Here is a 14,848-nt window from a genome sequence, read left to right on the forward strand (position 1 = left end):
AGGTTATTAATTAACCCTTTCTCATTGCACAATACTAGATCTAAAATAGCCTGTTCCCTAGTTGGTTCCTCAACATACTGATCTTGTCTACATTCCATGAATTCGTCCTCCGCACTATTACTGCAAATTTGGTTTGCCCAGTCTATATGTAGATTAAAGTCACCCATGATTACTGTATTACCCTTGTTACATGCACCTCTAATTTCCTGATTTATACTCTGCCCTACATTATAACTACTGTTTGGGGGCCTATAAACAACTCCCACCAATGTTTTCTGCCCCTTGCTGTTTCCTAGCTCCACCTAAACTGATTCTACTTCTTGATTTTCAGAGCTAAGATCCTTTCTCTCTACTGTCTTTATCCCATCCTTTATCAGGGCTACACCTCCTCCTTTTCTGTTTTGCCTATCTCTTCTAAAAGGTAAGTATCCTGGAATATTTAGTTCCCAACCTTGGCCACTTTGCAACTATGTCTCCGTTTTGGCTTTTAGAGCAAACTTGTTACTTTCTATCTGCGCTATTAATTCATCTATTTTGTTGCGAATGCTTCACGCATTCAGATATAGTGCCTTTAGCTTTGACTTATTCTATTTTTCCCCTGATGCCCTATTACCTTTGTTACGCTCTGTCCCTTCCTGACCCACTCTGCTTCGTTTTACCCAAAACTCTGCTCTAGAGCCTTGACATTTCTCTTGCTGCTTTTAAATTTACTCTTTCCTGAAGCCTCCCACCTCACCTTCATTAGTTTAAAGCTCTGTCTACTGCCTAGTTATTCGGTTCGCCAGGACACTGGTCCCAGGGAACATAGCAGGCACATGGGATTAGAACTACTGCCCGTGTGAAAGAAAAACACAACCAGCTGGGTCGATCTGTCTGTCCCCTGTTGTCATTTCTATGTAATTTGGGTACGAGTACAGATTTAAAAATCGAATTGTAAAAAGTGTGAAAGTGTGCAAGACTGCATCAACAATTTTACTATGGGTTAGTACCTGTGATCAATTCATTTTGGATATCAGTACATGAACTAGTACTAGTCTCCTGGTGCTATTTCAAATAATTCAAGGGAATCAAGTCACCGGTTATAAACTGGTTTGGTCAATGAAAACTTCACTTTAAATGTAGATTGCACATATACCTTGCAGCACAGTCATATGCCAGGACATCAGTTTCTGCCAGCAGGTCACCATCAGTTTCATGATCTCCTCCATCAGGACCCAGCTCAAACAACTAGTAAAAAAAAAAAATTCCAGTAATGTCAAAGTATACTTTATATTTTCAATTTAGGTTGTTGTATTCCTCTTTTTTTTTTAAAAAAAAGCAAGCACCATACCATCAGTGCGGCTTCTATGTTAAACCACCAAGTGGCATGCTTGAACGAACCATAAATCAGACCCAATTTTCTTTCATTTCCTTAGATAACTCAGCAAAATCCAAATTGCCCCCAGGGTATCAGAAGGGATGCCTTCTGCTGTTGTACAAGCTGTACTTGTACTAGTCCAGTACTCGTACCATCTGTCCCCAATTTGTACAGTTACTATCCTTTTAATAGGAATTTAGGACTACCTGCTGCTGACATAAAGCAAGAATAGATCATGCTTGAATTGCATTTAATTTGGTTACAAAGAAATATGAACTTTTATTAATACAAAAGCAAAATACTGCGGATGCTGGAAATCTGAAATAAAAACAGAAAATGCTGGAAACACTCAGCAGGTCAGGCAGCATCTGTGGAGAGAGAAACAGAGTTAACGTTTCAGGTCGATGGCCCTTTGTCAGAACTGGATTAGGCACTTTACAGCCTCCTGGACTCAACATCGAGTTCAACAATTTCAGACCATAACCTCGGCCCCTATCTTTTTTCCTCTCTCCCACATGGCAGCTGTCTTTCATTCTGCCAGTGCCATTTACACTTCATCTAGAGCCATCTTTTGTTTCTTAACTTATCCCATTACCATCTCCTTTTGCCTTGCACCATCATCTCTTTTGTCTCGTAATCTCTCCTGCCTTCCATCCTATCACAGACCTTCTCCCTTTCCCTACCCCTGCACTTGCTTAAAAACCTGTTCCATCTCTAACTTTTTCCAGTTCTGACGAAGGGTCACAGACCTGAAACGTTAACTCTGTTTCTCTCTCCACAGATGCTGCCTGACCTGCTGAGTATTTCCAGCATTTTCTGTTTCTATTTTTGAACTTTTATTAGTTGCTTTGCTAGTTAACTCACCTTTATTTTTGCTGTGTATTCACCTCTCCCACCAAACAGGCCAAGACCTCCAAGTAGTATGTCTGTATCTGCACAAAAGCGAATGGCTTCCACAGAATGAGCAGAATACCCCCAGCCACCTCCATGGCCTAAACGTTAATAGCAGATACAAATATAGTTAATGCAAATTGCTTGTCAGAAGCTAAAACAAAAATAAAAGGTAAATGTATTTATAGATATATAAAAACCTACTTTCAAATCGATTAACCACACTATAGTCTTCTTTGGAATATACTTTAGTAACTGCTTGTATCTCCTCCTCTGTATTAGTGACTCCCATTTTCAGGTCCTGCATAACAGCCAATGTGTCCAAACAACCTGTTTTAATATTTGAAAAGAATTATTCAGGAAAATAAATACTTCACACTTTGCACCCACTGACAGTATTGGACTAAGGAATTTAGTTCAGATGATACATAATTATTGTTTACTATATTTTTACTTCCTCCTCCCAAAAAAATACACAATTAGGACATGTCCATTCATAACAATCCTAAACTAAGTAATCATAAGTTGTGGGACTTTACAAAAGCTGAATGCTCAAATATTAATGGTATGGCCCAATTTCACTGAATGAACATGTTAAAAAAAACTGGAGATCAAAAATATATTAACTGCAATGTAAGAAATGTCAGCATTACTCAAGAGTGATGTGCAAATTAAAAGGTGCCATGATCTTCATTTCATGAAAAGTTAGTTCAGTAATCACTTACATATGCCAAATGATATCCGAGGTCAACTACTGTTGTGCAAGTTAAAAATCCTAAACAAACACTTTCATAAGCACTGGTGTTCGTTACATTAACTACAAACTTTGAATATACATTCATTGAGTACTTTAATCGCTATAAAAGCAGATAAAAAGTGACAACTCACTACTACACTGCAAAAAACAAACTGTGGCACCTATATGTACACAGCAACCATGAATGGTTACTTATTTTCTTATATCAGAGGGTCAAACTTTACTTAGAATAGACAATCTAGTGTCACAGGAGCATAACAGTGTTTTGAGGACATGGCGATTACTCAATGGAGCAGGACACGAAGGATTTGAAAATTAGAATTTCAGGATCCTGAAGTTGATTTCACTCGGCAGCGGGAGCAGTGAAGCTTATTGGGAATGGAAGATGATGGATGTGCAGGGGATAGATGGTGAAGTTCTGAACAAATTAGGAGTCTGTGGCTGGTGAGGAGAGGGTTAAGAAGTCAATCCTCAAGGTTCAAAAGTATGGATTATGGTTTAGGCAGCCATAAGAGGGATTTCGAGGCATACACAGTAATGATCTGAAGAAAGGCAAGACTCTTAACAAATGAACCTAATATGGGTTAGTAAGCTCAGGGTCAAACATGACACCGAGGATGTAACTAGGGAGATCTGATGGAAGTCTAGATTAAAAAGGGACATAGGCACTAGCAGGAACTGGAGAGAATGGCCTTGATTTTGAAGTGAAGGAAATTCTGACTCATCCAGGGCTTGAAGTTATATAGGCAGTCAGAAAATATTGCAACAGTTTTGGAATTGATTGTAGAAATGGAAGGTAGAATGGGACACCGTCACCATATTTGTGGATGCCGACACTTCGCTTCTAAATGATGACACGGGGGAATGGGGTTAGGTGTACCGTGTTAAGTGAAGAAGAGGAGACCAAGGACGGAGCCCTGAAGAATGGTCACTTGCACGAGGTACTGAAGTGCTATTACTGCATGCAAACTGTATTCCAACGTAAGCCAACGTAGTTACAAGAGCATGGGAGAAAATTTAGAAATTAAAAAGCAATCCCCTGAACATCCATGGAGAACGCAATTTTAATACTCAGTACCTTCCGAAAATTGTTGCTGCAAGTCTGGCTAACAAATTCAATACAAAAATCAACTGATAGCTACCGAAGATACTGGTAGAATTCCAATACGGCGTCAGCTAGTTTATTATAATGATGAATCGCGCACTCATTACTATTTTTTGCATCAACACCCCGACACATCAAGGTTGTACATAACCATACCCAACAATCTCACTGGTATCTGCGCGCCCCTAATTCTTGCCTCTTCAATGTTCTTGATTTTAATCACTCAACCATTGGTGGTCATGCCTTCAGCTGCCTAGGCCCTAAGCTCTGGCATTCCCTCCCTAAACCTCTCTTTCCACCTTTAAGATGCTTCTTAAAGTCTACCTCTTTGACCAAGCTTGGTGTCAAATTTTGTTTTGGAACACTTCTGTGAAGCGCCTTGGGTCGTTTTACTATGTTAAAGGTGCTATATAAATACAAGTTGTTGTTTTTGTTGGTGCTTAAGCATGAACGCAACTTTGCAAAAACTTCTGAATGAATACTGCATCTCGCTGCAGAGCTTCAGGATTAACATATGCACATAATAATTATCCAAGTAGCCATACCTAGAATGTGCAAAACCCCATGAGACCTGGTGGTATTTGCTTTAGATCCTGTTGGTAGAGCAAGTTCAGGACTCAGTATACTGCATCTACTGTGCATATCTGATGCTGCAGGAAGCCTGGCATCTGCTGTAACCGCATTGTAACACCAAACTTCTTTTGTACCTGGTATGAACCTGGAGAGAAAGAAGAACCTGTCAATTTTACAACTGTTGGGATTTTAAGAGTATTGGCTTATGAATTTAATGACTAAAGGTGACCCAAATTTTGCTCATCACATGCCCCATTTCTCTTTTTTTTTAAGATAGCAAACCAGAAATAGTGTTACACTTAGGAACAGGTGTAGGCCATTCAGCCCCTCAAGCCTGTTCCGCCATTCAATTAGATCTGTACCTCAACTCCATTTACCCACTGTAATGAAATGTGTTTGGCTTGCCTGTATTCGTTTTGCACTCATGTATATTACCCTCCCCCACACGGTGTATAGTTTCACTTCCTCTTTCCTGACTAACCTGGAATGTTCCAGGTCTTGGCTCTTGGCTCCACCCCTGACTTCTCTTACATAAAGATCCCAGGATCTTTATGACTCATTCCTGCGAGCCAGTCAGTGTGTTGAGATGTTAGCTCTGATCTTAGTGATTAAAAGCCAACTTGTTAAAGTTTATAACTTCTAGTTTTGTGGTTATTGAAGGCACATCACCCACCGTTGTTCCATATCCCTGGATACCCTTGCTGAACAAAAATTTATCAAAATGGGTCATTAAAATTGTAATTAACCCAACATCCACAGCCTGCGGAGAGAGGAGAGCAGAGTGGAGAGATCCAATTACCCTTACTACAGGGTTGGCATTTCAAGCATAAAGCAGAGGTATTCAGACATCAGTCATAAAATTTGGGAATGTGTCAATTTGGGTATTTGAAATGCAACTATAGTGAATTCTCTTCATGCACTTAAAACATCTGATAAGACTAAACTTGCTATACTATTTGATTTTTTAAAAAATAAAACAAATTAAGGACTGCATAAAATGTGGATGCCCAACATGGGTTCTGAAGATTCAGATAACAGCTCTCATCTAGCCTACTAAAATCAGGAAACAAAAACCTCAAATGAAAATAAGGGAGCATAATGGGTGACAAAGGCCAACAAGCAATAGTTATTAATACCAAGCATTGAGGGGAAAAAAACAAAAGCAGAGTTTGGCTATGGATTTCAGCAAGAAAGTTTGATGGAAGACATTGTTTAAACAGAGGCTAATGATTCATTGTCCAGTCTTGTGGTCATCATAGGAATGTTGAACTTAAATTCAAAGCAAAGGAACAAATCGTATTCCCATAAGAGCACTCCTAAATAATAGGAGCCAGCCTCTCTCAATCATTTAACAGGGTGCTTAGTTCTGTGTTTTCTCCACTTGTAAGAGTAGAAGAACTGAAGGAAAATGGAAAAATCACCTTTAATGTGGTAGAAAATGAAAGCTCAGGGATTCTCCAGCTGCACAAGAGCCTCCAATTAGCACCAACATAGCTATGGCAGCATAGCCGGTGTACTCCTTCCATGCAGCAATCTGGGGTAAAATGTCTTAAAAAAGTTTCTAAGCCATGCCAGATGTTGATCCAATTGTAAACCATGGCCCGTAATTTGCGGCCCCTACGGGCGCGTACAAGGTACAAGAATCTTCTAGACAGGTCATCCACATCCCCAGGAAAAGGGCATCCGCAGGCAGAGTGTTCTACCTAGTGAATGCCCGAGAAATTCTGACGCCTGGTAAAAGCAGACCAGCTTTTACTAGCGTAAGCGTTTAAATGAACATAAAAATACATTTTTTTCAAACATTAAAAAAACCTGTGAAATAAAGTAGGTTTATTTTTAGCCCCTTTAAAACATGTAAATTTATTTTTCAAATTTTTTAATTTGTTTTAAATATTTAATTAAATGACATTTTAATTAATTTTAAATGTAATTTAAAAACATTTATTTGGTGTAGATATATTTTTGGAGGTATTCTCATTCATGCTTATGGGGTTCCCGTACACACGGAATCCCCATAAGCATGAGTGGAGATCCCCTTCTTTCATTCATTGGGCTGGCCTACGTGATCCCAGGGTTGTTTGCAAACCGCCTACGCCCCTGGGCTACGTGGACCTCTACCCACGGGTACCCGGAGAGGCCCAGGACCGCGAGTCTCCGTACCTCCTGGACCACCAGGGAGGCAGGCATTTTATTTGCGGATCGGAGGCATTTCTCCGCAGGAAGCCTCCGACCGCAAATTCAGGGATAATGTTTTTTCCTACTGGGCTGGAGAATGCCCCACTGAATTTCAAGTGTAGATTTAATACATCAAGATTTATAGCTCTACAAATGAAATATTCAAACAAAATCAATTATGTAGGCTGTGGGACTAGACCTTACCCTCTGTTACTGGGAATGTGCTTTGCACAAAAAGATCAAACTAACTGTTGTAATAGTATTGTACAGAATCACTCTGAAGCTTGAACAATAGAAACTCAAGGCCTATTGTATTTAGTCCTACAGGTACACAGTGACAAGCAAATGAACTCATTTCCTTAACTGCATTTTAGACTCTTTGCAATAAACCTAAAGTAATCTTTTTTATAACATATGCTGCTGAATAAACTGCATGCAGATAGCACAATAAATGTACAAACCTATAGTTTAAGAGTTAGTCATCATGCTTTTCAATATTCAAATTCAATAGAACTGAAAACGAAAATATCAAGGCAACCTTAACATTTTCCCCACAATCTTTTCAATGGTGAATTGGATTTCAGTGCATATTTTCACACGCAACTGTAGGAAACAAACTTGAATATACAAGGCTCAGTAAACACAGCAACATGTTAATATGGAGTAAAGTATTTGAGACATCTGAAGATCCCCAAGATAATAAACAGTATACTGTACCAAACTTAGTTCCTTAAATACCCATTTTTCAGATTTCCGCAAGTTTACATGAGCATCTCATATCTGACTATGTCTACAAGTTTAAAATCCAAAAATGATGGAAAATTACATTACAGCTTTGTGCTCACAAGTTCTATTGCAGGGAAATATTGCAACATTACCTCCAAATTACATCATATACAGGATCCAAGCAAACTCCAAATCCTCTTAAGTCTTCCTGTTCTGAATCATTAAATGTCCTGCAGCTTCCGTCCACCTTATTGATTAACAGGCATTTAAAGGGCGGTGGTTCAGTTATGGATGCAGGAACCAAACCTGTATGAACAAACACCATAGATCAGACTTCCACAAGACATTTAGCCATACCATTACAGCTCTTCAAAAGTGTCCAGATTTGTAATAAAACTGGAAATCAAGAGCTCACCCCTATTTGCCCCTCCTCTCCAGCAACTTATCCTAGATCTTAGTTCCTAGTCTACATTGCTCAAAACAGCACACTGTACAGTGAATTTACCTCTGCAATATCAAGAAAGCCAATCTAGCTCTACTTAAAATTGAGTTATTTTGCTTTGTGGTATATTATTCAGGTTGCATTTTGATAAAATCTACATTTTAAAACTTTGGCTTCAATTTGCAACGAGCGCCTGATTTCTGTTAAGTTTTAAAAATTCACAGCACAATTGAGTACCAAAGTGAAAAATCTGTCTTGCCTATAATGCTTCTGCTGGCAAAGATTTCTGAAGTTGATAAAACATGCGAGTTGATAAGTGCTTCATCAATGCGTAGGAAGGTCTGGTCTCCACTTGCACCTATCCAGGTAGCCTTTCGACCATACTTTGAGCCTATGTTTGGCATAGGAGATGGTTTTGTGTTCCAGAAAGGCACATCCAAAATTGGTCTACCAAGTTGCCCTTTCTACAAGGGAAAGGAAAGATCTTAAAAATGTCACAGTTTCACTTCCACTAGTATGAACTTAATTAACAAACTGCATTTAACAGCCCAAGGTGCTTCACAGAAAAACAAATAATAAAATAAATAGACACCAAGCCACAGAAGGAGATACAAGGAGGAGCGATGAAAAACTTGGTTAAAGAGGTGAGTTTTAAGGAGGTTGATAAAAGTAGGAGAGGGAGATGGAGAAAGAGTGAGGTTTAGGGAGAGAATTGTAGCGCGTAGGGCCCAGGCGGCAGAAGCCACCGCTGCCAATGGTCGGGAGAGTGATGTACGAGAGGCTGGAGTCAGATACAGAGAACTTTTTTTTGGGGGGGGTGGGGCGGGAGAGATTTGCACTGAAGATTACAAAAAGGTAGGGGACGAGACAAGGCCATGGAAGAATTTAATCATGTGGATGAGAATTTTAAATTTGAGACACTGAGGAAACCAGGACCCAATGTAGGTCAGCGAGGAGGATGGGAGGACAGCCAGAAAAGCATTATAATAATTGAGTCTGGAGATGATAAAAGCATGAAAAGGTGTTTCAGCAGTGGATGGGCTGGGTGGGAAATGTTATGGAGGGTGAAATAGGCAGTCTTTGTATTGGAGAGAATATGGGATCAGAAACTCAATTCAGGACTGAATAGAGCATAGAGGTTGAGAACAATCTGGTGCAATCATCACTTAATACATTCAAAAGGTCTACATTTCATTTCAACTGAAATTATTTTGGGGCCAATTTTATGCTCAATAAGGTGAGGGACACTAAGGAACAAAACACTTTTCACAGAGGAGTCCCAAGTAATTTAGCAGGAAAGGATATAACTCACAAGCCACAGTTGTGACTCAGCAATTACATCTTCATCTTGAAAACTAATAATCTTGTACTAAATGATTAGGATCATTACACAAGAAAAAAAGTGAATTAAATGGTGTGCAGGCTGCTGTCATAATGACAGACTGCATTTGAAAATAGTGAGGAAATACATCTTCAAAAAATTCTCTGTTACATTTATTCCATATAATCTACAGTCTGATGTTGTAAAGCAGAGATTTATCATGGCTTCTGAAGCACTCTGCTTTGCTTCTGTTGTTATATTGCATGTAAAATGTTTTATATCAATACAATTAACTTGTATAAATCCTGATTTATTGAAACATTACTTAAAATAGCAAGCAAATCCTAAAAAATAATTCTTACAGAGAAGCTTCCAAATGTGAAGACTTGTCCATCTGCTAACAGTAGAGCTGTGTGGTTACTGCCTGCAGTTACTTGGGTGCAAGGAGCTGGTAAGGCCTGTACCAATGTGGGTGCCCCTCTGAAACAAAGAAAATATTTAGCAAGGTAATGCAAAAAAAATACAAATGCAAAGTTTTCATTGTTTTACTTATTACCTTGAATTTACATCGCCATGTCCAAGCTGACCATGTTGTCCATATCCAAATGTGTACACATCACCATTCTCCATCAGAATCACTGTAGATTATTTGTAAAACATTAAAAACCTTGGAGTAATAATTTGAGTACCAGTAGCATATAAACATTTACTCCTCTGCAAAAAATGCAAATATATTGACTAGTGCAAGTCAAAATTTTACGCAACTGTCAATTTACAAACTTTTCGAATTACTGGAAATTACGAAAATTTTCCAGTCAAGTGTTGGAATAAAAAAAATGCTTGGCTCCTCTAAAAAGGTCAGTGAGTTTAGCCAGCAAATAGCTTGGTCATACAGCCCAAAAAGGGCACAAGTACAATGCTCAGTCTATCCCGAGATAGCTGGCCTCAGCTCAGGCAGTACTGAAGCCACAATTTACTAGTGTCCTTGTATTTTGGGGGTGGCCTGGGATGGAGAAAGAGGGGATAGGGGGATCAGGGAGGGAAAGAGGGAAGGAAATATTAGCAAGGTTTCCAACTCCCTATCACAATCCAGCAGAAACTGCTGGTATTGTTTGTGTATGCATGGAGGTCAGGTGACGATAAGATGGACACCACTGCCGAGTCCTACCATCGAGAATTAGCCTTCTTACACGAAGCATCGAAGCTCAGATATGAATAATGACCACGTGGAAAGGGTACCAGAGGATGCCCAGAACCCATATCCCAGGGATTCAATGTCTTTAGGAGAGGAAGGTGTGTGGAGAAAAAAAAAACTGGAGAGAGAAATTTTAAAATTCCAAATAGTATTGTTTGAACAATATTTGAAATTCAAGTACCATAGCTTTCAAAGGGATAATTACTTCAGTTAATAAATAAGTTAGCTACTGTAATTACGGAATATGTCAAGACTAAAACAGATCAATAGCTGAACTTTGTTGTGGGTCTCAGGAATGTATATGAATTAATATTTTAGAAACACTGACGGGCACAATAACATCTTTCTCACTAATGTTGATTTAAATAGAATGTAAACTAAATGATCTTATCTAAATATGATATAATTCAATTATTGTCCCTTAGGTCAACGAACAGGACTTTCCACTTTGCTGATACATTAACAGCTCCTGGTCCACTTCTCGATTCATATAATGTTCACAGACCTATTCTCATAATTAATGAATGCTATTACCCAGAGTTGGATTTAAAAATGATGATCCAATACTTCTACATTTGGAACATGTTTTGGAACATTTTATAGAACAAATTATGCTCATGTGAGCTTTATGCTGACTTTTCTACACTCAGAATTACTAATAAACCACTCGATTTACAAATAGTAATGTGCAAGCAACAAGAACATAGTTCCCTTGGAGGATCACAATTCTTCCTAAAATTGTTCTGTGAATTCCACAAGAACCATATTGTTTTTAAACAAGTTTTCTTTAAAAAAAGTTATACAAGATGAGAGTATTGCAGCCTTTATGGGTTAACATGGACAACTTCCGAGTTGAAATAACCCTATTAATTAAAAATAAGTCTGAAAATTGTTTTTTTGATTATGGGTGAACTATTTTAATAATCCAAAAGAAATGAAGTATGCCTACATACCTAGCATCAGACACCTTAGCTATAAAGAGAGCCTACAGAAGCTTTGAGGGGAACTTATGGAGACATTCAAGATTCTTAATGAAACTGGGTCCTGAGAAACTGCTTGCCATGACCCAAGGAACAACAAGGGGCTGTGGGATCAAACTCAGAAAAGGGATGATGAAGAGACCGATCAAATATAACAATTTTTTTTTTTAATGGTGAATGTCTCGAATGGACTATCCAGGGAGTCAATTAGTAATTTTAAAGTGGGTTGGTCAGATATCTGGTGAGAAACGTAACCAAGGATACAACAGTGAACCGTGCATCATGTTTTTGAACATTGGGGTCAGGAAGATGGACCAAAATGGTCTCTTCTGGTCCTGTACGTCCCTGTAACAAAAGTGACTGCACTTCAATGTGATTCATTGGATGTGAAGCACTTTCAGATTTCCTGAGAACGTGAAAGGCACTGTATAAAAGTTATTTTTAAAATGTCTACTTATTCAGCTCCCAACATAGTATGCGTACCGGAATGATGGAATCCACAGCTAACCTGGACTGCTTGGAGCTCATAGTCAAGACATACAGCACCTGGAGGGTATGTTGTAATCTTGCTGGTGTCCTTATCCCCCCTTTCTCCATTTGCATCTGAAAAGAAATTCCCAACCACAGTGATCCACAACATTGAAACTGAGAGAAAAATCAGCACAACAGTCAAGCCTTATATTTGTAGAAATTTCTTAACTATAACACATGGCAACTTAGGTATCACCACAAAGCCAAAACACTCCTTTTGCAAACATTATGCAAATTTTGAAAATGCAGTCTTTGTACTTTTCCTATTAAACTGAAATTGTGGGTGTGCATTATTTAGAGTCACGACCACACTATATCTGGATTTATTTCCTTTTTTGAAAAAAAAGCGTAGTTATGAAAACATACCAAAAATACAATTTCGTATAATGTTTATACAATGTGAATACATCAAAATCTGCAGCTACTTGGACAGTCATAAATCATTTGACTTGCAGTGTGAAAGCCCGCCCGCCCCCCTAACTCAACCCAACCCCCAAGTGGGGACAAAAAAAAATAACCATTAGTGGAAAGGGCAGCAGATATATGCAAGTCTTCTTTTGGAATAATGTTCCTCTGGAGAAATATACAAATGAAGGGCTAATGATAGCTTAACTTAGACATCAGAATTATTATTATTTTTTTTTTTTTTTTTAAACACATCATTGGTATACTTGTCCTCATTCTTTAAAAGTTAAACCTCCACATCCATAGGGGGGGAATATACCAAGGTGTTTGTCCTCTAAGGAGGTCTCATCATGGGGGTCACTTGATCTTTCCTAGTCACATTTTCTTCTGGTCAGCTGGGTGCCCGACACATGCAGAAACCCAACATGTTTAAAAATCTAGAAACCAAGCTACTGAAAAATCGATACCTATTTTGAGGCCTTCTGTTTGCCCAATATGCAATGCACACACTACCTCTGTAGGGATACATCCTACTTACCCAAGTCCAGAAAGATGAGATGCTGTTGGCAAAGCTGAAGTTTCGAATTATGTAGAATGTTACAGCACAAAAATAGGCCATTCGGCCCAACTGGTCTATGCCAGCGTTTATGCTCCACACGAGCCTCTTCTCATCTGACTTTATCTCACCCTATCAGCATATCCTTCTACTCCTTTTTCCCTCATGTACTTATCCAGTTTCCTCTTAAATGCATCTATACTATTCACCTGAACCACTTCATGTGGTAGCAAGTTCCAGATTCTAACCATTTTCTGGATAAAGAACTTTCTCCTGAATTCTCTATTTGAATTAGTAGCAGCTACCTTATATTTATAACCCTAGTTTTAGACTCCTTCACAAGTGGAAACATTTTCTCTTATGTCTATATATTAGTCAATCTCAGTGAGTCGGAGGCTATACTGTTCTAGAACAGGGGTGTGAATGCCACATAACATGCAAATGCATTATCAGGGCCCCTGATCTGTAATGACTGAAGGTGAACGGTATTTTGGATTTTTTCCCACCTGGGGTTTTGGCGATCAAGCCTCATGACTGTCCATTTTACTATGGACCGAAGTAGAAACAGAGGTATTACTGGAGTTTAATCAGTTGGAACTTTACAGCTTACTAGAGCTGTTTCCTGCTGTCAAGGTGATGCTTTTGCTGAACATTACTACGCATAAGGTGGCTGCCTGGTAGTAGGTCTCGAGAGAGACCCTCACCATCGCTGAGACCGAGCTCCAACTTTCCCTGCCATAGAGTAACACAAGGGGATACACTCCACCACCCCATTTTCTACCTCAAGTAATGGGTTTCAGTAAAACCTTGCTCATAAGGAAAAAGATTTATGTTGAAGATCCTTGTACTTCATCTATAGGGAAGGCTGCTACCCTGTGCACATCAACTAATACTTTCAATTAAAGCAAGATGAGGTAGTGGACAAAACCTGGCACCATTATTTCCTGATGCAAGCAAAATGCAATCTGACAAAACCGATATATGGGGCTTGTGAGCACATGCCAGACAAGATAGGATAGTCCACCATTAATAGATTCAGTTAATTTTCAGCATCAATAGAACTGTTTTGAGCAAAACTAATTTTCAAGAAGCCCCAACTTCCAAATGTTCTTTCATTTGCTTAGAACCAAGCTGAAGTCCTAAGCAGGAACAAACTAAAGGGACAAAAGGCCAAACTTTTAAATAACTTGTGTAAATCATTTCACCAGGAGATATTCTTCCAGGTAGTCAGTAGTGGTCCCTATGCCAGATCTAAGCTAGAATGAGGTCAGTACCAAGGGAGTGGAGTTTATGGATGGAGTCAAAAACAATGGCATAGATTATCTTGATGTTCAGTTGGGAGTAATTTTTTCCCCCATCCACTCATTAATCAAAGTAAGCCAGACCAAAGAACACAAATTAAAACTAGCATTAAGTATATTTGAACTGCTAAAGTAAATTTGAACCAAAATGAGAAAAGATTACTCAAAAGATATGACATGTTCCTCCAAGTAACTGATTACATTCAAAGTAATTAAAGGGCATTTAAAATGATGGAGTCTAGGCTAGAAGAGTTAAGAGTACTAGAAGAACGAGCTCCCATGGCCAAATGGCCTTTTTTCAGCCTTGGCTTTCTCTGAATGCTTGGCTGTAAGCATCATATGGCAACCTTGAATGCACCACAATAATAGCCTTCACAACTAGGATATGAGGTAACAATGCACCTATATCCCCGATCGTGGTTAAGTCATACATGAATGGTTGTCAATTTGTCTGATCGGAGGGAGACAAGTCCGATTTGCTTCCGGTGACATCTAAACTATTCCTGCAGCTGGGGTGAGAGAGGGGTAAATAA

General features: G+C 38.9%; 1 protein-coding gene across 14 annotated transcripts in view; it reads right to left on the bottom strand.

Moving 5' to 3' along the window:
- mycbp2 (MYC binding protein 2) overlaps positions 1 to 14,848 on the bottom strand; it is a 230,805-nt gene that overhangs the window by 122,256 nt on the left and 93,701 nt on the right. For all 14 annotated transcript variants that reach the window (XM_085998516.1, XM_085998525.1, XM_085998512.1 and 11 more), the window contains 9 exons: positions 12,006 to 12,125; positions 9,904 to 9,985; positions 9,710 to 9,827; positions 8,286 to 8,490; positions 7,737 to 7,890; positions 4,656 to 4,828; positions 2,453 to 2,578; positions 2,222 to 2,349; positions 1,136 to 1,227 (listed from right to left, as the gene is read on the bottom strand). In XM_085998516.1, coding sequence (XP_085854642.1) covers positions 1,136 to 1,227; positions 2,222 to 2,349; positions 2,453 to 2,578; positions 4,656 to 4,828; positions 7,737 to 7,890; positions 8,286 to 8,490; positions 9,710 to 9,827; positions 9,904 to 9,985; positions 12,006 to 12,125 — 1,198 coding nt within the window. The remainder of the gene's footprint in view (positions 1 to 1,135; positions 1,228 to 2,221; positions 2,350 to 2,452; positions 2,579 to 4,655; positions 4,829 to 7,736; positions 7,891 to 8,285; positions 8,491 to 9,709; positions 9,828 to 9,903; positions 9,986 to 12,005; positions 12,126 to 14,848) is intronic.

This window comes from Somniosus microcephalus, chromosome 10 (genome assembly GCF_052327205.1).
Source record: "Somniosus microcephalus isolate GS21.2 chromosome 10, FLI_Smic_1.0, whole genome shotgun sequence".
Classification (NCBI taxonomy): Eukaryota; Metazoa; Chordata; class Chondrichthyes; order Squaliformes; family Somniosidae; genus Somniosus; species Somniosus microcephalus.